The following is a 24,586-nucleotide window of genomic DNA, read 5'->3' as shown; positions in this document are numbered from 1 at the left end:
GTCAACTACACGACTGTATATTGCAGCTTATATAGGTTATATTGCTACAGAATTGATATGATATTGTTCTGTGATATGAATATATGATAGGTATTTACTATTTTGATTTTAGTTCCTGATGGGAACGGAATTGAAAATACGAGAACCGCTCCACAGCTGTTTGATATTTTGATCATCTGTTTGTACCTTTCTCTCTTTTGTTGTTGTTTCATTTCATTTATAACCAAAATTTGATCATCCTTTGTTTGAAAAAGACTCTCTTCAAAACAGAGCTGCGCTTGCCGCTCCGATGAGCGAGTTTCGTTGAACAAAAAATAGTGATCAATATTTCTGTCAACTGTTTATCGTACTATCTTGATCTCGGCAGTGTCTTCAAAAAGAACTCAGGGTGTCGTTGAATCCGGCTACTTATGCTCACCGGTACACCTATTTAAGACAAACGGCTCTGTAGAAACGACTTTCAAAACTCGTCAAAAATGTTTTTGTCGTGCAAATGTCTGAACATCCAAATTGAAATCAAAGATGAACCTATCAAATTTGATAAACGTTTGTTGGGTGGTGGTTTCTTTTCAAAGGTAAAAGTCAACTTTTGCCATTTCAAATTTCTTTCATACATTATAACAGAAACTTTCGTATTTTTTTTTAGGAGTTGCTGTGTAGCGAATTGATTGCTGTCACTAAGCGCCAGGACTGTTTGATTCTCGAAGAAAGAGCTTCTGGGTGGTCTATATTCAAATGTCTCAACTGTGATATAATGTGTTATGCTGTATCTTCGGATAAAAACATACCAACAGTTTTAATTAGTCCCGATTTATTGGTAAGATAAATCAACAAATTGTTCCTTGATGTATATTTCCTTGGTTAAAGTATAATAATTTTATATTGGTAGCTTTTATAAAATAAAAAAATCAACAAATTGGTTCAATTAATTGTAGTTTGCTTTTTAAATTTTTTTTTTATGATATGAAAAAGGTGAAATATAAATTATGTAGATGTTATAGATCTAATATATTTGAATCTACAAACAAAGGCACTGTAAATAAAATCAGATTTCATAAAAGTCTGGTTTATTTATATATATTTATTTAAAAGTTAATTATATTATGTTTATGTACATAAAATTATACTTTTATATGATATACAGGGTGTTCTGCGAGGATTTACTGATTGCAATATCTCCTGAGATACTAAATATACCTTTAATCTGTTTGTTTTTTTATACTCGCATAGACAAGAGCTTAGTGCATTTTTTTTAAAATTAAATTAATTTTTTGTTAAAAAAGTTAAAAAATTATCTTTTAATTTTTGAAAAAAAAATAAAGATACCTATTTTATAGAATTTATTTTTCTGAAAATTTTGACCTTTCAATATTTTATTTTCATTAATTTCACGATTTTTTATATTTTTTTATAGATAAAATGGCAAAAAACTGGTTTTTATCCAGTGGAGTCCCCCACTACAGCTAATGAGTATATCCTCACGGAACTCCTGTATAGAATAGAGGTGGTTAGGATCGGGCAGTAAAAAGATATATAGAATATTATAAAACATTTCATTGACAGATCTTATTTCAACCCCTTTACTCTTTAGTCATACAGTGCATATTGGAGTATTGGACTTAATACAAAACACGGGCATTTCACTTATAATTATATTGGCAATATTTTAGGTCATTAAACTGACAAAAAATTATAATGTAATATTTTTATTGTACCTATAATATTGATTTAAGTTTAAAAATGTATACTTATAAATAAATAAACCGAACTTTTACGACATCAAAGTTTTAGGTAGAATCCCATTATATGTTACAATTAGTATAATATAATTTTGATCATAAAATGCCTATGACTTATAGTTATATTATATTATTAAAATATTTATTTTATAATGTTGATAACCCTAACTATGTTTGAGTACTTTAAGATTATTAACACAACATGAATTGTTTTTCCTGGGTCACATATTATTTTTAAATCACTGATCTAGGTAAAAATGTTATTCTATTGCTAGTTAATACAGCTAAATTAAAAATTAAGACAACCATAGTACCCAGTTTTTGAAACCTTAACCTTGTTTTATAAGCTATTTGTTTCTAACTTTTATTTTAAATATAATATTTTGGTTTTAGATTAATTTAAATAACACCTGAGCCAATAGCCTTCTCAATTCTTTAATCTTAAATTGTATTTTTAATTACAAATAAAAAAAACTTTAAATTTTAATATTTTTAAACTAGTCTAGTATGAATAAATTCTTGTAAAATTGTATTTGTTTATGAGTGATTTCAAAAAATATTTTTCTTAAAATAGGTACCGGTTATTACAATAATTTATAATATAATAATATAATTTTATATTATTCACATATGTACATCATTTTTTTTCACTAGTTTTACCAAAAAGAAATGGCACATTATAAAACCTAAAACCAAGACATTCAACTAAAAAAAATAATAAAAATTTTTTTTATTTATGTGGGACTTAAACCGTATAATTTTTACTTTGATAAAAATGAACTATTCAGTACAACTGACACATAATAACTTTTTTTGTTATGCATAAATTATTAATCTTAATTCTTAAATAATGTTGTTTTCGTTATCTCAATCAACTCTGTTTGACTATGTATGATTGTATTTATTTTTATTATTTACAGACTGATCCAAAACAAATACAAGAGCTTAAAAATTCTGAGTGCTTTTCAACAATTTATGAAATTGTTATTAATTGGACTGATTCCAATCAATTATATTCTCCACGTCTATCAGGTAAGTCTTTTTTTTCAATTTTTAAGCCATAAAAGAAAATATTATGTAATTTTTAATCTAAAATTAATTTTGAAATAGGTATGCAAGATTAATGTAAACTTTATAAGCTATTACATATTTTTAAGATGCAATTTTTAAACGTTTTCCTACTTTTGTCTTACATAAATCTACTTGAAAATTCTTGCGTTCGAGAAAAAATTGGCTCATAAACAATTTAACATATTAACAAAGTCTCTATCTCTTATTACTTTTTTTCAACATTCTATTATTCATATTCTAAAAAAATAATAATTACATGTTATACAATTTTCTTGTATAATTTTTTAGAGTTCATGCTAATTCAATTTTTATTAACTCTTCTCTTGTTTCACTTGATTTCCCTAATTCTTTTAAAAATCTAATTTTCCTTTATATTCCTGCTCAACTCTTTTTATTTGACATCTTAAAATCCTTATTTAATTTAAAATTAAAAATTAAAACAAATTTTTTCCTTGAGTGAGATTGTAAGATGCAGGCACAATAAAAATTTCACAAACATAATATTTAACAAATGAAGTCACAATCTAGATCTTTTACTTTAATATTCATAAATGAATCATACATGAAGAGTATAAATTATCAAATAGTTAAAAGATGTTAATTCAAGAATTTAAACATTAACCTTGAAGGATGACAACCTTCATAATGTTCATATGGAATATATGAATCAATATTCATTTCATGTACTAACTAAAGATAAAAATGACGAAGAAAAAGAAGAGTTTTATGATGTACAGAAAGATATTTGTGAGTTATGATACAATGGAGGGAAATATAATAATTGCACTTTGCTATCTAAATGCAAAAATGAGATTAAGTGCAGGAATCACAGCCTCTGAGAATGCTCTAAGGATTTTGGCACAAGACTAGCATTCAGAAAGAGATCAGAGTTAAAAGCACATTTGCCCATGCAAGGATATATACAAATATTCTTGGTGATCACCTGATAGGAGACATTATTTGAAAGACTTATTAATAAAAGAATGGTTACATATAAATGGAAAAAAAACAGAGTATGTACATACGAATATTTGATCTATTGCTTTGTCGGTCCATAAAAATAAATCAGTATAAATTTAAAAATATAAAACAATTCAAATACACATTATATGAACAGAAGAAAAATGAAATAGCAAACATGGCAGCTGCAAGGATTTTAACAGTATACAAATATTGAAATATTATTGTCTCATAGACTCAAGTGGTCTTAGAGGTTGTTTTTGGCAGTATCATCTGCAAAAGTGGTCAAGTTGGTATTATTTGTTTGTCTGCTGGATACAATTTATACAAAGCAGGTGCAACAATACTGCCTTGAGGGACACCTACTTGTATTGGATGAATATTTGAATATTCTTCTTTATGTCGTACTACAAAGGAGTGGTTTATGAGAAAAAAATTTTAGGTAAGGTATAATAGAGTGGATAGGAAGATGAGTTTATAAAATAGCCCGTCGGGATAGTGCCTGAACAACGTTGAAGAAGACACTTGAGCAAAAATGTTTGTGTTCAAAAGAAAAGGCAATGTCAAATTTGAAAATTGACCAAATCAAGCGTTAAGAATAATATTCTTAGCATTTACAATTGGAGTAATTCTTTTAGGATAATTTTTTCAAGGATTTTGAAGAACGTTGGTAATGGGGTTAAAGAGGGTAATGGGTCTACAAGAAGAGGGCGTATCAGGAGGCTGACCTGGTTTGTGAATAAGAAAAATAACTGAGTTTTTCCAAAAGAAAAGGAATTATAGCTAGTTCCTATAGGGTATAGGACAGCGGTTCCCAACCTTTTTGAGATTATTACCCATAAGTCAGGTTATATATTAACAAATACCCCCCGATCCCAAAAAAAAACAAAATATATATTATTACAATTTCATTTACAGTCATAATACACATGAGTAAATGGATAATAAATACTTAAAATACAAATAAATAGTATAACTTTTACCCCCAAAAAATTGTGTTTTTACCCTTAGGGGGTAATTACCCCCAGGTTGGGAACCGCTGCTATAGGAGGAGTATGCTATTATAGATATGCTTAAATATTAAGATTGCTTTTTTCAGTAGATTCCTTGTAATAACATAAGTTATCAGATCGTGGCCAGGTTATTATTATTTTATAATTTTCTAATAATTTTTAGAATTTCGGAAGGGTCAATTATGTTTTGTCAGAAGATACATTGGTAAAATGTTGGTTAACAAGGTTTCAAAATGGTGGCAGTGGTCTAACTTGAATATATCTGTGTGAGGAGTAAATCTGCTTTCAAGGTTAGTGCTGAATAGATTTGCTTTTTCTAAGTTCGATGAGGCTAATGATCTGTCTATGTAACGTAGGAGAGGGGTGTTTTATTTGTCCTTAAGAATATTTTTTGATGATTTCCACATTGAGTTGTCTGAAGCGGTGAGAGATTTTAGATATTGTAGGTATTTTAAAGTTGTAGTTTCAAAGTACATTTTTTGGAAGTTAATAAGAGTATTATAATTTTTTTTGTCACTAGGAAAGTTCGTTCTTTGCCATATACAGTGGACCTTACGTTTTTCTGAAATGAGTTGTGTTATGTGGGGAGGTAAAACTAGTGGATTTGGGAAGAATTTCTTGCTGCGTTTTGAACGACCGTTATAAATTAATGGATAGAATTTTCTAAATCTAAAGGTGTTTTAAAGGAAATGTTGAGCGGAATCAGGTAATCTATAGTTAATATATCATTAGATTTGAAAGAATGAATGTAGATATTTTGTTTTTTGTTTTCTTGGTAGAGTAATCCGTTGTCATTACATAAAATAGATTGAAATCAGGTGATGAATAATACTTTGTGTATTTACCATTATTAGGACGGACGAGTTTTCTATGAGAGAATTGAGCATAGAGATTAAGAATTGATAGTTGGAGGCTAAATAAATGACACCATTTGGAGAGCTAGGTTGTCAGTGTTCGAGGTATCAGTAGGAGGGTTAGACTGATTAAATGGGCCGTTATTAGTTACTTTTGCATAAAACTTTTGAAAAGAATTCGTATCGGAAGAGGTGTTTACATTAGTATCAGTGTAGGTACGATAAACTTCAGTTGGGTATGACTTCTCATAATAACGTGAGGCTTGGATTTTTTTGTACACTGAACAGCCTCTGTAGTTAGCCTAGCTGCAAAGCGCTCATTCGACAGGTGAACTAGCAGATTTTATGCAGACATCCGAGGTATGAGGATCTCCGCGGCAACGTATTTTGGGGGATGACTACAATATGATTTGGTGGGGCTTAAACCTTGGCACCAGACTACCAGAGACATTGAATTGGTTGATGTTTTGCTCGAGGTTCTTCGAATTTTATTTTTGAGTTGTATAAGTGGTCGATATTAAACACGTCTTTATTATTAATATTGGACTCTAAGTCTACGAAAAATAACGGCAGAAATTGTTTAGTGATGCGCTGTAACGCATTTGTTAAGTTTCGTGGTATATACTCAAGAGTAGTATGTTAATTTTTGAAATTGGAGTTGAGTGATGGAAGTTTCTAATGACTAATCTTTGAGTTGATAAGTATGAAAATCGGCTTCATTGGATTGTAAAAATTTAATTACAGTGCGATATGAATCAGTAGAGCTAGTAGAGTTTGATAACGTTTATAGAACTTTAGCATAAAAAAGGTTCCTCTTTTGTTCTTTCCTTAATGTCGTCACTGAAGGCAGTGTGTATAAATATAGGCGGTGGATGTTTGATTCGAGAGGTGAGGATTCGTCTAGGACGGGATCTCGTTTTTATTTTTTCGGTTTGGTCAACCAAGTCAGAGAATTTTGAGTGACAAATTGTTCCGTGTTTGTTACTGGGTTTGTGAAAAGCGGATTTGCACATTTTTTCCCAGTTGGAGCGATCCAGTTTTTCTCAGATTCTGAATGAGCAAATTGATTCAGTGAATTGTTTGACACACTCTGTATACGCATTTTAGAAATAATTAATGGAGATTCCACGGTTTTAGATTTATATGACGCCATGGTGCACTGCTGATAATTAGGTTATCGAACGTCGATAAGACGTACGGCACACGGTACGTGAGTACGTGACACACGGCAAACGGCCAGGAACGACCGTAGCGCGGCCGCCGTACAGAAGATAACAGTTATTCTAGTTTCTAGTAATTAAATTTTCAACGTTACCGGAATTAAAAGAGATGCAGGAACAGCCGTTGACGAGGTGTCTTGTCCGTTTGCCTCAGCTTCTTTTTCTCAAGAAGTACGTCTTTGAATGAAAAGAATCAGTGCAGTAAAAAAAAATAAATACGATTCGAAGTAGTAGCGGACGATGTTTCATCAACAACTGTCAATTCATCAAATATATAGACTTATAGTATATATGTTACGGGCAAAGTAGAAAGTTGGGCATCACGATTAAAGATAATATTATCTTTAATCGTGTTGGGCATTATGCACAGTGCCCGGTCATTGTGCACAATGCCCGATTTTCAAGGGCAAAGTTGGAATAAGTTAACGTTGCCCGGGCATTGTATACAGTGCCCAATTAGATTTGGGCACAGTAGATTAAATATTGAATATTATATAAAAAATTAAAAATAAATAAAGTTGCACAGCTTTAATATTTAATTAATTTATTATTAAATTACAATTATTATTTATTTGCTTTATTTATTACCACATACACCACTATTATGACACTTTGAGTTGCAAAGACGACCAGATATTTTACATTTACACTGGTTGGTCTTACACAATGTATTGCAAGTACACCTATCGTACCCTTGGCTACCCAAATTAGAAGATTTTCTTGCCACTTCTCTTAATGAAATTTGTACTGGTGGTACATCATCAGCCTGGATAAACACCTCTTTACATATTGTGAATTGGTTCCGATTGTAAAGTTGATGTAGTCTGCCCTCGTTAGTTCCAATTTCATATAAATTATCTTTTACTATAAAAAAAATTATTTTAAAATTAATTACCAGAAAGTATAACTCCCAGAATACAACGAAGATCACATCTGCCCACTTGAATCTGGGCAGGGTACACTTTGCCTGGGCAATCTAGTACAATGCCCGGTCAATGTATGACAAATTTGAGTATTAAAATGATCATTCTTACATTGGTCAAAATGTTTGGGCATTGTTATACAATGTCCGGATTTCCTACTTTGCCCGTAACATATAAAGTTCAATCAATGAGTCGATATAATATAATGGGAGAGAAGAGATTCAGAAAGAATGGAGCTGGAAATATTGAAAGTTATCAAAAAAGAATTGTGGATTGACTGTCAATATTTAAAGAAATCAAAAATTGCTGCTTCGTGCAGTGATGGAACCGTATCTTGTGAAGGGAAGATCTATTTTAGGAATACTAAATATGCGCATAAAAGATGTCATCAAAAGTTGTATTGAACGTTTGAGTCTTTGGGAGTTTATTCTAATTGGAGGAACCCCTAGTACTTTGCAGAGAAGAACAGAAACTAAGTTGTACAATAACATGATCCTGAGGCCACAAAAAACAAAGAAGACATTTTTACTGATTAATTATTATCCTCTTAAACTCTACATAAATTATTAGTTAACACATTATGTATTAGTTCTATTTTGTATTTACTATTTAGGAAATTCCACACTTATGTTTTTCTGAAATAAAATAAAGCTTCCTTATTCCAACATACTAACCTTAGGTGTTTACTCTCATAATGATTTTAGAAACCTCATTGAATGTATTATGTCGTATATTTTAAATACTTTGAGTTTGTTTATCATTCCTTTAAAATGTATCTATTTTTATGAGAACCATTTATAATGACTATAACGTCTATAAGTAAGGCTGAGATTACAGTACGCTGTATTGTTTTCTAAAAGTATGCAATGCTTGTTTTATTCCAAGTATATTTAATTTTGAATCAGAGTAATAAGTTTTATAACACATTTTTTTATGAATTTTTATTTTAAGTCTAAAAAATGTTTGGAGTTCTTGAAACAAAAATTTTATTTCGAAATTTTTACCTAAATTTATATGTCGGACAATAGTTATGTGATCCATCTAAAATGTGATAAATATATTGTAAACAATTATACTTATCTATTTCTAACTTTTAAATTTTATTGAAATTAGGAATGGTGCCCCCAAAAGTCAAAGCACTGCAACGACAAATGAGTGAAGTAGTTGAAAAAGAAACAAAAGCTGTAGAAGATAAAATAAGAAAATTCACAGAAAATCAATATTCAACTTTGGAAGAATTCAGAACTAAAGCTCAAAATGATTATCAGACTTTAGCTAGGTAAGATATTTTAAATTTTTACTTTCCAATATTTTTATACAATATTAATGTTTTTAGAATATTATCTGAAAAAGATAAAAAGCCTAAATTTGAGAATTTACCTGCTCGAACAAGTACTAACAAAATGTCATCTCCTATACAACAGTTACCAAAACCAACAATTACTACGCTCAAGAATAATCCAACAATGAATTTAATGGATTTTACATTCAAGCCTTATACCAAGGTATTATTAAAATTTTTTTTTTATTATAATTATTATTTATTTATTGTTCCATTATTTGTTTAGGGTAATGAAAATAGTGTATCATCAAAAACTAGTCTAGTTAAAAAACCTACAGTTGGGGGGAGTAATGATAGCGGATTACCTCCAGCATCGTTTGATGCAGAAGGATTGTTTCCTCTTGAAGATATGGAAAACCTTAAGATAGATTGTGCTTCTGATGATGATCTTTCTGAATCTGAAGGTAATAATTATTAATTAATCAAATATTTTGATTTGTTACTAATCAATAATAATTTGTTTAGGAGAATCTGGAAGCCACGATGAAGGTATTTACATTCCGCATCACAAAAAATTAGACATGGCTATATCTTTACCAGTAGATGTACCCAGATTTATGGTCCACAGTGGAAGTGTTCCAAATGATATTAATCCTCGTATTCCAGTAATTTATTATAATTTTATGAAAAGGAATTCCTTAACAATACAATTTTTTTTTTTAATTAGGTTGGACGTGATACTGAAAATAAAATGGATATTGCTGCAAGCATTAAAGCATTAGCAAAAAGTGTTCATGGTGATAGAATTTTTGGAGATCTACCTAGGCCACGCTTGGGATCTCAAATTTGAAATAAAATTGATTATTTTTTTTGTTAAATTATATTATCATTCAGTAATATAAATTTTAGAATCTGTAAAACATATTTTCCAAAAATTGGTCTACTATAGATCCTATTTAAACAGGCAATGAAGCGTTGATTTTCAAAAGTATAATTGATTACTTTTAATTTGCTTACAACTATTTTGGAAATATTTTTAATTATTTAAGTGTGATAAATCTAAAAGTACAAGATTTATAAGAATATATATTATATATATTATACAGTATATATGTATAATGCATATATTTTATTTTAATAATCGCTTTGATTTTGTATTACGCTTATATTGTTGTTTTAAGTTCATACGTTTTAAATTTTTTCTATATATATTTTTAAAAATGAAAGATTGAAATCAATTTTTACATTAAATCTACTTTTATTATGTAATATAAATATTGTCTTGTTATTTTATTTTTAAGTATGATACCTTAGACTTATAATATTTTGTAAGTATGTTTTGTACATTGCGATTATAGTGATTTCGCATTTAAACCATTTCTTAAGTACCTTTTATTTTTATACACACAACATTGTGAACTGTTATATATCTAGAAATTGAAATGACTATATATATTTATTTGATTATAGCCTACAAAGTAATTGGTCCAATTAGTAAATGTAAATAAAAAAAAACAGCCAGGGATGGGCAAGTTAATTATTTAGTTACATATGTCCTTTTAAACTTTAATCATTGACAAAACCGAACAAAATAATAATTTTTATGTATTTGTTTACCAAATGGTCCGCAACTTTAGTGAATTATGATTCCCAAATTAATTTTTAGAATATTGTTTAAATTACCGGCTCAAATTATTCAATTAATTTGTAATTCATAGAATGAATAAAAAATATAATGATAATAAGCTGTTTAATTATATAGATTAACTAGCTGATCCCCCTGCAGTTTGCTGCCTGTTAAAAATTCTAACTTATATGATTCAAAATTTGTGTTTAATTCATCGTTTTTTTTTTTTTTTTAACTTTAATTTGTTACTTCCCATGGATTCGACAGGTGTTTCGGCCAATACAGTGATTCGACAACATACGTAAAATCACGAAAATTCACAAGTTATTTTAAACTAGAAATTTATAAAAAAAATTCTTTTTAAATCTAGGATTTGAAAATTTTTAATAATCTATATTATAGATTCTAAAATATATCCTAGACAGATAAACCGTCTCCGCTCAGAATCGTTTTTCGTATACAAACATACAATGATATAATATCATTGGATTCAAATTTAATTCATTAAAGTAACCTACTGTACAGCAGAGCGACATGTACGATTTACCCACTTTTTTTTATATAAAATTAGTTTTTACAAAACAGAATTTATTTTAGAAATGGTTGTAGAAGATAACAACTTAATGTGACAATACTGACAATACAATTAACTCATATTATGTCACATCATACAATGAATAAAAAAGTAACTACCTATGTAACTTGAGTTAAAAGTAACTTTATTTTAATTTGTAACTCATACCTAATGTTGAAAAAAAGCGCCCTATCACAATAATTTTGTTGACCTTTTATTATAGAGTGCTCAATACAAACCTCCAACTGCTAACAACTGCTAGTAAGAACTGATGAACACATTTATATGAATAAATTTAAAATAGTTATTAATCCAATTTAAGAAATGTATATATATAAATATATATAATCCACAGTTTCTTAACTGTTTTTACGCTATCATGTCATTTTCATATTTTTTTCAGTAAATTATTACTCGTTCTGATATTTTGGGATAGACATGAATTTTTAATCATTTTATAAAGATATATTTATATTGGTCTTGTAATAGTATCACATTTACACTGAACATTATGACCATTGTATAACAGGTTTTTTCTAAATTTTTGATTGTAAAAATAGCCTATGAACATTTATAAAATTTAACTCTGTTCCTTACATTTATGATTTATTGAATATAAATATTACAATTATGGAAAATAAAACAAAATAATTTTTAAGTGTATTATGAAAATTATCTTATATAATATTTTTTGTAATATTCTAAATTTATAAAGAATGTATGATTAGAAATAAACATTACATTTTCATTACAATATAATATATAATAAAAAAAACTAACCAACAAGCACATATCAATTATCAACTATAACATTAATAATTATCATATTATTTTGAATTTAATACTAGTTGATTGATGTGGTTAACAACAACAGATGTATTAAAATCAATGCTGTCATAACCATTTAAAAATATAACATCATTTTTTTTTTTTATCTTTAGTAAATATTTTTCATACTCAGGCCATGCATACTTATCAAAATATCCAGGTGGTTCGGGAGGCAAATATGTTCTAGTTACACGTCTATCCCAACAAATTTCTTTATCCAAAACAGTAAAAAAAGTTATATCTGCTAAATTAAGAATTCTAATATCATCAAGTAAAAGAATTCCTTCAAGCACTAAAATTTTAGAAGTTTGAGAATCAATTGCAGCCATCATTTTATTCATATCATAGGCACTTATTTTATCCCAAGCATGGTAATTAAGTTCTGGAATACTTTCCAAATGGTCTTCATATTTAGAATAATAAAAATCATCTTGATGTAATATTGAAATATCATTAAATGTGTTTGCTAGATGGTTGGCAATAGTAGTCTTGCCCCCACATGAAACTCCTGTGATAACAATAACTAATTGTTTAGCCATAATTTAATAATTTATAGCAACACAAGTATAGATTATAAGACTAATTATAAACAGCACACCAATTGAAACTGGCATTACCAGTGCATTATAAATGGATGGAAATAATTGATAAATAAATGATTCTGAATCAGCAAATGGTGGTATGAATAGCCAACAAGTAAAGTAAGCAAATACAGATAACACTATGACTATGATAACTTTTCCTAGAGTAAAATCATCCATTAGTTTTGAAAATATTCCCGTTCAAATTTCTCAAAATCTTCATCAGTAAATACAGTACTTTCTTCTTTTTTGGAATTTGAGATTTCAGAAGACGAATTGACTAAACGTTGCTTAATCTAAAATCCATAAAATAAATAAATCATTACAAAAATGAACTATACATTTTACATAAAATAATATAAGGTTGCAAAATTGTAGATATAAAACAAGGAACAATATTAAAATCTAATATGTAACCTACACATGTCAATTTACATACCAATAAAATTGTATATACTAGGCTTACAGGTTCCCTTATTAAAATTATTATCGTTATGGTTTTATCCTTAATTGTAAACGCTTACACATTTTTTGTGGTGAGATATGTTATGCACATGTCTAGTTTTGTGTTATATGAGTTTCAAATAACATCTATTATTCGTAGAACTAATACCACTTGTTTGCTATATTATTATACAAATTTACATATTGTTTTACAATACTTAAAATGTTTATTTTAAACTAGTCAATAATACTATAACAGTATTTTAAAATTGTAAATTGTTTGTATATCTTAAAATACACATAACTTGCTTTAAAATTAAAATATAATAAAAAGTCTAAGTATGAGAATAATGTTACATTTAATTTTTATAAGAGATCAATTCACTCTAAATTTTAAACTCAAAGAGCTGAACATGATCTGCTGAGCGTACAATTTAGTATGTTACCCACTTGTAAGACGGACACAAATGCGGATATAACATCCTCTTAACAATAAATCATAATCGATTAATCGATATATTCATGAAACAGTTAAGCTAAGACTTTATTATTGAGTCAGAAAAACAGGAGCACACACTCCACAAATTAAAGGATAAAGGTAAATTGTAAAATCCAAAGTGTCTTGTTTACTAAATACCTAGTGTAGACACAACTCTGAGAAGAGTTATCCAGAAATTAAATCCAAAAACTATTAAGGTATGATTTTATGATACTTATACATTCTTTTAATTTAAAACATTAATGATGTCAGTGCCAATTTTTTATAAATATAATATTGCTATTTTTAATGTCCTTTTTTAAAGTAAATAGTAATGTAACAAGATAAAAATAATTTAGATAAAGTGAATGTCATTCACATGAAAATATTTCATTTAACGAGTAACGGTGGTTATTACTTTTCAAAAATAATTTTAAAAACAATGCTATTTAGTTAAGTAATTGAAATATTTCAAATAAATTGCAAAGTAAGTATAAAAAATATACATACCAAGTTAGATGCAATGTTATTCACACAACTAGTTTTATCTAATTTATGTAACCGTTCTAAATTTAACTGCACCAAATTTAATTCCTTTTCATTTTTTATTTGTTCTTTTATTTTGAGAACAGATTTTCCAGCATCAGATTTCATAAAATTTGGTACTTTAAATACACTTTTGGCACGCTGTGATTTACTCTTAGATTTATTTAAACGACTGGAAGATTTGTTGACTGCAAAATCATAATATTAGTTTTTTTTCAAAATTAAAATAGAAAATATTATTAAAAATTACCAGATTTCTTTTGTGTCGGTTTTTGATTTGATAGTGGTTGTTCTTCGAAAATCTGTAGAGCTTTTTTTAATGTAGAATAGGACATATTAACTGCATATATATTTTCTAGAATTTGAAAATTGGTATCTTCAAAACACGAAACTACATTTTTTTAATTCACTGTCAAATAAGATAATAAAAATATTAGTTTGTTATTAAGTTATTTAAAAATATTTTGATAACAATATAAATACGTACGAGAACATTTTGATTTCAATACACAAAAAAATAGGAATTGAATGAGCAATATATTATGAGTTTATGACAAATGACAGTCAGATGTTTCTTAACCTTTGGACTTTGACTTTAAATTCAAGTTATATTATACAACAATTAATATTTACTAACGAACTTAAATAATTAGCTATGTAATAACTATTTTACCATGGAATATGAGTTCGGCGTTCGGCGTTCGGCGTTCGGCGTTCGGCGTTCGGCGTTCGGCGATCGACAATCCGATGTCCGCGATCCGCATGTAAAATATTGTAATTTGTAGATGTAGAATAATATTATGTATGTACCATGTGGTAATCATAGACCTTATGGCTTATACTCATAGACGGATCATAACACTGTCTGGTCGGCAGGGTTGGGTGGTGCGGTCATAGCTATCATCTTAGCAGTGTTGACAGTGTTGTCATTTCTAATAACATAAAATATGTTTATTTATTTATATTATTAAGATATTAAGATATTAATGTTGTAACATAATTATTAGGGCTTGGTATTATGCATTTGCAAATTTCAAATTTACAAAACATTCGTCCGGAAAGCAAATAGAATAAATCTGATTCATTATAAATATGTTTTGTGGTGTCTGGATTTGAAATATAAAAGTTTTTTGCACATATTTAAGCAGTGGCGTATTTTTTTTAATTTTTTTTTTTTGGGTGGGGGGGGGTCCTCCATGTCTTGACACCCCCCGACATTTAAAAAAAAGTCCTAATATATTGGACAATATAATTGTTGCCACTTATTTTATAGTATACTATTTTTATCAAATGTAAAACTTCTTGTCAATTCCTAACATATTAATTTGTTAAAAAATTAATTCAATGTCTTTTTACATTAGTAAATAATACTAAAAATTTTGTTTTTGAAGTTCAATAAATGTTGACACCCCCCGAGAAATCAACCAAAATACGCCACTGCATTTAAGCATACCTACCAACCTATTTCCAACTTTTTTCCTATATATGGATATTTTTTTAAATGTATACTGTATATTTTATCTTTTTTTTTTTAAATAGGAATTTTTTTAATTATTATTATATAATAAATTCAATTTGTATATGTATAAAAATTATTAATACAATTATGAAATTCAATTTTCTGTATAAATATTTGTTTTTAAGGACAGCATTTAAACTAATGAAACTTAAGAGTTAAAGACAAAAACCAATAACCATTATAAATATATTATACCTAACAACCTAATTAAAGTAAAATAAGTTAACGGTGATAGATTTTTTGATATTTAAAGCATACTCATGATTTATGTCTTCTATAAATTGCGAATAACTTACATTAACACACATTTTATATTGTTGGATGCTTAAATATGTACATATATTTTTGATTTTAAGCACATAGTCCCAAGTCCCAAGCCCTGTTAATACATACGATAAAACGATAATAATAAGCGTTTTATGCGCAGCCTGGTTTGTCCTACACACATGCGCAAATGTATGGAACAACATGTACAGCGCAGCCACCGTTTACCACGGGAACTACTAGCTTGTTCCATCTATGAGTACAAGCCGTAGTGCTGGACATCAAATCCGGATAAATCCGTATCCGGATTACCAATCCGGTTTGAAACAATCGTCATTAATCTGTTTATCCGGATTACGGATTAAAAATTATCAATCCGGATTAATATAATTATTGAGTAAATCTATTATTATAACCAGATGACGGGAATTCCATCGTTCCTCTCCGATATTCCGTAACATTTTCTATGTACAAAAATTAAATAAAAAATAGTTTTTCAAATTAACCATGTGATTTTTATTTAGTTACTACTTAGTACTTACTAGTTACTAGTTATATTTTCATCATTGTATGGGGTAGTAATTTGTTTATTTTATTATAAATCAACATTAAAGTATTAAACACCTTTTTGGAAAATATAATGATCTAATATGAATTAGCATATTGTGATAAATAATCAATTTACATAGAAATAAAAAAAAGAATATAGATTGATAGTTGATACAATAATTATTATTAAATTAGTAATTAACTTAATTAATAATTAATATAACAAACAAATATATTATATGTTAATTATAGTAGATACTATATTATATTATACATAATATCATGATGTCTGTACTTTGTTGATTGTTCATAAACATTATTTTTAAATTATTAATTCAGCTTTATAAATTAAACCCGTTACTCGGATTTACCGATTCAATCCGTAAATCCGGAGAACGGATTGAATTCGTTAATCCGAAAAACGGATTGAATCCGCCAATCCAGATTCTGTATTTCAATCCGTGATCCGGATTAGGCAAGCCAATGCCCAGCACTAGTACAAGGTGTCAATGTCTATGGTGGTATGGTATGGTAATCAATGGTAGTTATATGCGTGATATATAGATAATAATGCATAAAATATAATGGTAAATGGATTTGGATAGGCCATGCAGCATTGCATTACTGGCTGCCCGGCGCCCGCTGGTACCACGAAAAAATAACCCTGGAAATTTAGACCCCGAATAAATAACCCCGTGAAAAAATAACCACAGAAAAAATAACCCCAAATGAGATTTTGCAAATTAATCTAAATATGCCATTGCGTGAAAAAAATTAAAAAATGTTTAATATACCTGTTACCTACGTACAATTTTTATGTTCCCACAAATAACGTTAATTTTGGATTCAATGATAAATTATTGATTACATACGATAAAACCGATTCAGAGCACAATGCCAGTCTGTCTGTCATATCGATCAGATATATAATAACCAGGTACAGCGCAATGTGAAATAATATTATAATGGATAAGAAAGGTACCTTTATCTTAAGGGCCCAAACAGACGACCGGATTTTGCCGGCCGGCGTTTCTGCCGTCCGGTCGATGTACCCACTAGGGTCCACCGGCCGGCGAATAATATTATTGTTATAAATGGTATATTACAATATTATTTTAAAAACCCGGTAGAGTTAATAAAATATTTTTTCAGTTTCAGTACTTTTTGAAAAATTATAATACGTACTTATTCGATTAAATTTTAAACTTGTGCAGTGTTACATTTTGGAAATGCTGTACCCTGTACACAAAATATAAAATGAAATAATTTTAAAATTAGACAAGAGTTCAAAATAAAGTGAATATTTTTCATTCGAGCTCCGTCTGTTGGTTGAGTGTGTCGTGTTCAGTTTAAGTTTTAAAAATGGATTCAACAACTCTAGCGTTAATTGCACTTCAGTTTTTAAAAAAGAAAAAAGGAAAATACAAAATCGTCGTTGGTGGGTACATCCTGTATTAGCTAGGAGAATGGATCAAGGACAATTTATAGTAACCTATAATGAACTAAGAACTAATGAAGGTATGAGTATAATTATTTTTTTTTCTTAATAAATAGTAAATTATTGCTTTTTAGATGAATTTTTTAGTTACACTCGAATGACAATGTCAACATTTGATGAACTATACAGTTTGTTGGAAACAAATTTAACCAAACAAACGACTGATATGCGAGTTCCTATTGGTCCAAAAGAACGTCTATGTATAGCATTAAGGTAGGTAGTGTATATTATGAGTTTATTTATTTATATGTTATGCTTTTTACACTAGTCTCATTTATCACACTTCATATACATTTTTATGATAATTTAGAATTTTTTTTAAGTAATTAAAACATTTTCATAATATAATGTATAAATTAAATTTTTTGCGGCTGTAACAGTCTATATTAAGATATCTAAATTAATATATTAAGATTAATATTAAGTTAAAACATGAAATATAATATATTATTATACCTCCATAATACATATTATACCTAGCACAAATCTATATAAAAATATATATTCCGCAGTAGTAATTATACAAGTAGGTACAATTAGATAAAAGTAGTTGTAAAATTTAATTAACACACATTTCTATTATATTATAAATGAATTTTAATGTTATTAAATAATTTATTTTATACTAAAATCAAATCATATAATAAATAAAAAATAAAATAACAAATAATAATAGTTAAAAAATTTTTTAACACTTAGATATTGAATATTTAATTAAATAATAAATGATATCATTATTTTTGATACAAATATAAGTAAATAGTGATAACTATAATAGCCTATTCCTTGGGCTTAACTTCTTCAGCTTTCCATGCTGAACTAAATAATAAAACTTAAAAAAATTAGTACTTAAGTTGTTATAAACTCGAAAAGAAAAGTTAGCTTAACTAAAAATATTGTGAACAAAATATGAATTTAAGTGGTACTGGCCTTGTACTAAAAATGTTTAAATAAAATATTAAAACGTTAGTAAGTGGAAGTTTGTGTAGAAAGAGTGGAAGACAGATTTTGTGGAGAACTTTGTATATTAGGTTGTGGCAATAAATCGGTTGGAGTCTGTGGTATATGATCATGCCCCTGCCCCATAGTGCCTGATGTTGCAATTGTGTATAATTGATTATATTGTGGTTCTTGTGGAAATAATTGGGATGTACTTGGCTGTGTTCCGGTGAAATTTTGACTATAGTGCTGTGAAGAATTTTTATAGTTTGGAGGTACCTGGTTGTAGTCTGATGTATGGAGTAGCTGTTGAGGTTGATGAATAAACTGAGAATAATTGTCATCGTGTTCTAACGGACGATGCTGATAATACCGTGGTACACCGCTGCTGTCTGATTGTGGTCCAGATTGGGGTAATTGTTGATACTTACTTATAAGTAAGTTTATTTCAGCTTTAAGGTTCAATTTATGTTGCCAAGGAACTCTTTTAATTTCAGGAACAAGGGACATGGCAAAATGATAATCTTCATCCTCAGATTTTGATTTTGATTTAATGAAGTCCAAAATACTTTGAGCTTCATCATCTGCTTCATGATTAGTTTTGGATTTTTTTTTTCTTGAATATGTATTCGTTTCGGAATTTTCGATGTCAATTATAGAGTGGACTGATGATATTGAATTATCATTGTCTTCCTGGGTATAATAATTGGAATCCGTTCTAAAAAAAATAAGTAAGACATTTTGTAGGATAATATTAAACATAGTAAATTATATAATAATATTGTTAGCTGGTTGTTTATGTTGTAAAATATGATTTATTTAAAGAACTAGCACAATCTGTGAATTAATATAATATAATGTAAATGAGAATGTTATACTTACTCTCTTTGTTCAAAAGTGAAATCCAAAAAAGCTAAAAAGTATGCATATAAATATTTTTTTTATTTTCTTTGCACCTGCGCCGGAACTTTGTTTTGTCTTACGTTTGTACTTCCTATACGAGTCACGTAAAGTTCCCCATTTTTTCCTCATGTCTGTTACTGCATATACGTTAATAAGTATAAATAAATAAGTTAAATAGAATTGGATAAGTAGGCATTTAACTTTTATGATTTTAAAAATTTTAAAAATTCATTGAGTAGGTCAAGTTTAATATAGTGTGATAAATCTAGTTAAGAGCCCACGTAAATTTTTCAATTTGTTTGTTCGACACCAATGTATGCACACCTGCAGTTAAGAATGATATGGTGCAAAAAATAATAGTCAGAGATCATTATTATTTATGGTATAGGCTTTCACAATTCATGATTGTCGGTGTTTTGCACACACGTACAACTATAGTTAACAGCACTTAGGTATAACAAATTTTAAATTTTAAGATTCTTAGATTCCCATTAGTTTTCAAAAGTGCCGGAAAAAAAAAAATTAAGAAAAACCGGAAATTTGTATGCAAAATCTATTTTGGTTTTGGTTTAACTCTAAAAAAAATTACGGCAGATGAATTTTTATATGAGCAGTTTCTACACACTATACCTTTTTGATCTAATATATTTTGACTTATTTTGAGCTGTTTACGGACATTTTCAGTTTCCAATTTTTTTAGGTTATTTTTCTATAAATATTTATCAAATTTTATTTGTAAGGTTATTAATAGTAGGCTCCATTATATATGTATATTGTTTCAAAGGCAGATGAAAAATATAAAAAATCCGTTATCACAAATTTTTTTCTAAGCATTTAAAGTTAAAATTTGGACAAAATACGTAAACATGACGAAAATCTAAAAAATATATGAACACATTTTTTTTAACAGACTTTTTAAATTCAAATTTGGACGAAATTACATATTAAAACCAAGAATAACGCTTTTTTGTTGTAATTTAAAAATATTATTTGTAGATATATGAAACTTTTAGGTATATTGTTATATTTTATATACACGCAATAGAATTTTCAAATGTATTTTTAGTTGTAAATATTTAAAACTGTATACATTTTTACCAGCAAAATAATTCTCATAATTGAAAAAAATTTTGTACAAATTAGAACTTTTAATAGTTAGAAAAAAATAAAGAATGCATTTCAATTTTCATTAATTTGAGTGATTTTTTTTTTTAGGTATTTAGCTACGGGTTGTTCATTTTCTGAACTTCGTGTTAATTTTAATGTCGGTGCAAGTACCGCCCGTGGCATAGTTTTAGATACATGCAAAATAATTTGGCAAAAAATGAAGGCTTCATGCATGCCAGAATTAAAAAAAAAAGATTGGATAGAAGTTGCGGAAATATACAAAAAAAAAGCTAATTTTCCCCATTGCCTCGGAGCTATCGACGGGAAACATATTCGGATTAGAAAACCTAGCAATACGGGATCAGAATATTTTAATTATAAAAACTATTTCTCAATTGTTTTAATGGCAGTTGTCGACGCCAATTATAAATTTTTAGCTGTTGATATTGGTGCATACGGCAAAGGCTCAGATTCATTAGTATTTCAAGATAGTAATTTTGGTCAAAGACTTCAACGTGATGAACTAGATCTACCACAAGCATCCATCATTGATGGTTACAATGGGCCCGTTTTTCCATATGTGTTTTTAGCCGACGAAGCTTTTCCTTTATCTGACCGAATAATGAGACCATATGGTGGTCATAATTTATCTGTACACCAGCGTATTTATAATTACCGGTTAAGTAGGGGTAGACGTTTTGTCGAATGTGCATTTGGCATATTAGCCAACAAATGGCGATTATTCCATACGCCTATCACATTGGAACCAGAAAATGTAACACACGTGGTTAAAGTCGCATGTGTTCTACATAATTTTATAAGGGTACGTGATGGTGTACATTTTGAAGATGCAACATCATATCAAGATTTCCATGATGTGGAGTTTACAAATGGTACACAGAGACATGGAAGAACAGTCCGCGATAATTTCGCAACATATTTTATGAGCCCTGAAGGGGAACTTCCATGGCAAATGTCAAAAATTTAAAATATTGTAACATAGGTATATTTACATTATTTTTTTTTTTTTTTAATTTGAGTTAAAGTATTTTTATTTTTATCCATAGGTATATGTTCAAATAATTAAGTATTTCATATTAAGTAAATAATAAATGGTTGATTAAACTTACCTGCTGTTCTTTTATCATTTGTTGTCAAGTTGTCCCATGTTTCATTGTAGAACGATTTGCACACTTCATCCCAGCTTTTTTCTTTTTTTATCTTATCTGAATAATCTGGATGTGATGTGTTCCAAATAGCAGGACGGTCTCGCACAACATCAATTAATTTTTCGAAATCCAAATCGTCAATGACATCCGTTATTGGATCCATTTTAAAAAGAACACAAGGTCGGTTGGAATTAAACTGCAGTAATTTTGTTCAAATCGATACGACTGTGGCCAAGTTTTCACTGGTCGTCGACAATCGTGTACCGACCATGTTGAAACTTGTCGCGTCGATCCATGACATGATGGCAATAATTTTCCTACTCATATCTAGTCACACATTGTGTTGTCGCATTGCTTGACTATTAGGTACTAATATTATTCTTGTATGCCATATTTTTATTATAAAATATGTTTTTGCCACTAGGTACTTCAACACTTATGTATAGGATACATTTTTTAAGTCAGTCTTATAAAAATAGTTAGCACTTTGTGGAGGTTATACTAATTACCAAGACTGAGCATTAATAATAAGTTAAGAAGTTAAGTTAATAAATCTTAATTGTAATAATAGTTATTATTTTAAATATTCACGGAATATATACCCATACTATAAACAGTTATGACGTTATTGGTGTAATTTAATTTATTCTGTTGGATTTTATCATTGATTAAAGTATGTATACGCACCTACAATAATCAATTTAAATAAATACCTCATACATTTATTTAAAAATTATAAGACATTTATTGAGTTACCATTTTGTTTGTTAGCTTTAAAAAAAGGGTTTTATATGAAAAAAAAGTAACTAATTAACTAACTTGTAACTTTTAAGTTAAAAAAGTTAAAAAAAGGCGGACAAGTGGGTACAATTTTACTGTACAGCATGTCATTGTATTATTTTATTAAACAAATGTGTAATATTTGAATCCAATAATAAACCTTTGTATACGAAAATGATTCTGAAAATACATGAAATTTTCAATTTTGACCTTCCAAAAGTACCAACTATAGATTCATTTTTATATCAGAGAAGATGCTGATCTTGAAAACAGAAAGAAAATTGAAAATAATGTTTGCAAAGTTATGTAAGAAATGAAACAGATTTCAGGTGACCGGACGTCAAAACGTACGCCGTGTGTTCATTCATATTATTTTATATGTATTTTACTGTGACCCGGCAAGGGTCCACCGGTTTTTTGACGGCCGGTCGCCGTGCTCCTCCAAGCCTGGTCGCCGGTCGAAAAATATGCAGGAGCCGGCGAACTGAGCGAACTGACCGGCCGGCGAAAAACGTCACTGTCTGTTTACCACTATCTAACTCTATATAAAAAAAAACCGGACGGCAGACGCCGGCCGGCAAAATCCGGTCGTCTGTTTGGGCCCTTAATGTTCTAATAGAAGCGGTTATTTATAAAATTTGTCAAGTCCTGTGAGTTCATTTCTCAGTATTTGGTACCACAATCTACAGTGTGCTCTCGTATATTATATATTTCTCTGTGCTTTGTTTTAATTTCTATTTGAATAATAATATATTAATATGGATATACTAGATATTTTTGAGAGCCAGAAGGGCAAAGAAAAGTTGGCATTTAAAAATTACCTATATGTATGTTGTACACAAAGAGTGTTTAAATTTTATAAGGTGGAAATGCTGCAAAAAAATAGTCATAAATGCCCATGTATTTTAAAAACTTCCCTGGATAAAAAACGTTTAATTAAAATTGATCAAGAACATCATTATATTACACATTTATGGTGAATATTTTTTATTTATATATTATTGACATTTCCATTCGTTTTTACCGTAATTGAAAAATTTGACAATTTGTGTTAAATTATTATTATATTGTTGAAATTGAATTGTATTACAAATGTCAAATAGGTAAGGTGCCTGCAGGTACACCTTACAAATCAATTTTATTATAGGGTTATTTTTTCGGGGTTATTCATTAGACAAATCCTGCCCGCTACAGCGTTCCCGAAGTTTGGTATATGCCCTATCATTACCATTGTTACTAGTAGTAACCAACAGGTAACCTTTATGACTTAATATTATCACTATCTACAAATAATTAATTGTTATCAAACAAATTATTTTAAGTAATTTTGTATCAATTTATATTTTTTTAGTTTCTTAAATTTCATATTATACTGTATAATGGACTTATTGTTATTAATTACCAATAATAAAAGCACCTACTCATTAAAATAATTATTTTATTTTAAATTTAAATAAAAAAGAAAAAATGATTGTTCATGGGGTAAAAACTATATTACCTCGTCGTAACTTATCATATTTTGGAACCACGATTTAAGATATAGGTATACGGAAAAAAAGCCCAAAAAAATATATTTTACACAATATATTTACATTTATTTATAGATACATAGTATTTAATTAATTTTTTTTTAACTTCAGTTAAATTTTGTATTGTTTTAATTTAGCTTTTTATAGTTAATTATCATTATTGTACAGTTAAGTTAATTTACAAGTAAA

The 24,586-nt window shown here is 28.4% G+C and overlaps 4 protein-coding genes across 5 annotated transcripts; 1 reads left to right on the top strand and 3 right to left on the bottom strand.

The window, feature by feature from the left end:
- Window positions 1–133: 133 nt before the first annotated feature.
- Window positions 134–10,337, top strand: PRAS40 (Proline-rich Akt substrate 40 kDa). Its single transcript, XM_015515382.2, has 8 exons — window positions 134–575; window positions 647–817; window positions 2,660–2,771; window positions 8,894–9,059; window positions 9,117–9,285; window positions 9,349–9,526; window positions 9,588–9,727; window positions 9,790–10,337. The coding sequence occupies exons 1-8, from the start codon at window positions 477–479 to the stop codon at window positions 9,910–9,912; spliced, it is 1,158 nt and encodes a 385-aa protein (XP_015370868.1). The 5' UTR covers window positions 134–476; the 3' UTR covers window positions 9,913–10,337.
- A 1,515-nt stretch (window positions 10,338–11,852) lies between these two features.
- LOC107166616 (nicotinamide riboside kinase 2) lies at window positions 11,853–12,630 on the bottom strand. Its single transcript, XM_015515361.2, has one exon. It carries the CDS (start codon window positions 12,628–12,630, stop codon window positions 12,091–12,093), a length of 540 nt encoding a protein of 179 aa, XP_015370847.1. The 3' UTR covers window positions 11,853–12,090.
- Window positions 12,631–12,731: 101 nt separating this feature from the next.
- On the bottom strand, window positions 12,732–15,013 carry LOC107166618 (uncharacterized). 2 transcript variants are annotated; one of them, XM_015515362.2, is made up of 5 exons: window positions 14,814–15,013; window positions 14,628–14,733; window positions 14,391–14,549; window positions 14,105–14,328; window positions 12,732–12,968 (listed from the first exon to the last, which is right to left on the bottom strand). In XM_015515362.2, the coding sequence occupies exons 3-5, from the start codon at window positions 14,473–14,475 to the stop codon at window positions 12,852–12,854; spliced, it is 426 nt and encodes a 141-aa protein (XP_015370848.1). In that variant the 5' UTR covers window positions 14,476–14,549; window positions 14,628–14,733; window positions 14,814–15,013; the 3' UTR covers window positions 12,732–12,851. The 2 variants fall into 2 exon arrangements, with proteins under 2 accessions (XP_015370848.1, XP_015370849.1); XM_015515363.2 differs by lacking the exon at window positions 14,628–14,733.
- A 3,747-nt stretch (window positions 15,014–18,760) lies between these two features.
- LOC149057707 (uncharacterized) lies at window positions 18,761–19,922 on the bottom strand. Its single transcript, XM_089223859.1, has 2 exons — window positions 19,792–19,922; window positions 18,761–19,627 (listed from the first exon to the last, which is right to left on the bottom strand). The coding sequence occupies exon 2, from the start codon at window positions 19,417–19,419 to the stop codon at window positions 18,937–18,939; it is 483 nt and encodes a 160-aa protein (XP_089079985.1). The 5' UTR covers window positions 19,420–19,627; window positions 19,792–19,922; the 3' UTR covers window positions 18,761–18,936.
- Between the last annotated feature and the right edge of the window lie 4,664 nt (window positions 19,923–24,586).

This window comes from Diuraphis noxia, unplaced genomic scaffold (genome assembly GCF_037042655.1).
Source record: "Diuraphis noxia isolate RWA-SAM2 unplaced genomic scaffold, SU_Dnox_SAM2 contig0003, whole genome shotgun sequence".
In the NCBI taxonomy this organism is placed as follows: domain Eukaryota; kingdom Metazoa; phylum Arthropoda; class Insecta; order Hemiptera; family Aphididae; genus Diuraphis; species Diuraphis noxia.
Note: the sequence above shows the minus strand (reverse complement) of the source record. Positions and strands in the feature narration are given on the sequence as shown.

Excerpts from the sequence above, each read along its gene's own strand:
- PRAS40 (XM_015515382.2), top strand. The coding sequence starts at position 477 with ATGTTTTTGTCGTGCAAATGTCTGAACATCCAAATTGAAATCAAAGAT. Across the intron at positions 818-2,659 it reads TAATTAGTCCCGATTTATTG|ACTGATCCAAAACAAATACA; the intron begins GTAAGATAAATC and ends TATTATTTACAG. Across the intron at positions 2,772-8,893 it reads ATATTCTCCACGTCTATCAG|GAATGGTGCCCCCAAAAGTC; the intron begins GTAAGTCTTTTT and ends TATTGAAATTAG.
- LOC107166616 (XM_015515361.2), bottom strand. The coding sequence starts at position 12,630 with ATGGCTAAACAATTAGTTATTGTTATCACAGGAGTTTCATGTGGGGGC.
- LOC107166618 (XM_015515362.2), bottom strand. The coding sequence starts at position 14,475 with ATGTCCTATTCTACATTAAAAAAAGCTCTACAGATTTTCGAAGAACAA. Across the intron at positions 14,329-14,390 it reads ACCGACACAAAAGAAATCTG|TCAACAAATCTTCCAGTCGT; the intron begins GTAATTTTTAAT and ends ATGATTTTGCAG. Across the intron at positions 12,969-14,104 it reads ATAACATTGCATCTAACTTG|ATTAAGCAACGTTTAGTCAA; the intron begins GTATGTATATTT and ends TATGGATTTTAG.
- LOC149057707 (XM_089223859.1), bottom strand. The coding sequence starts at position 19,419 with ATGTCCCTTGTTCCTGAAATTAAAAGAGTTCCTTGGCAACATAAATTG.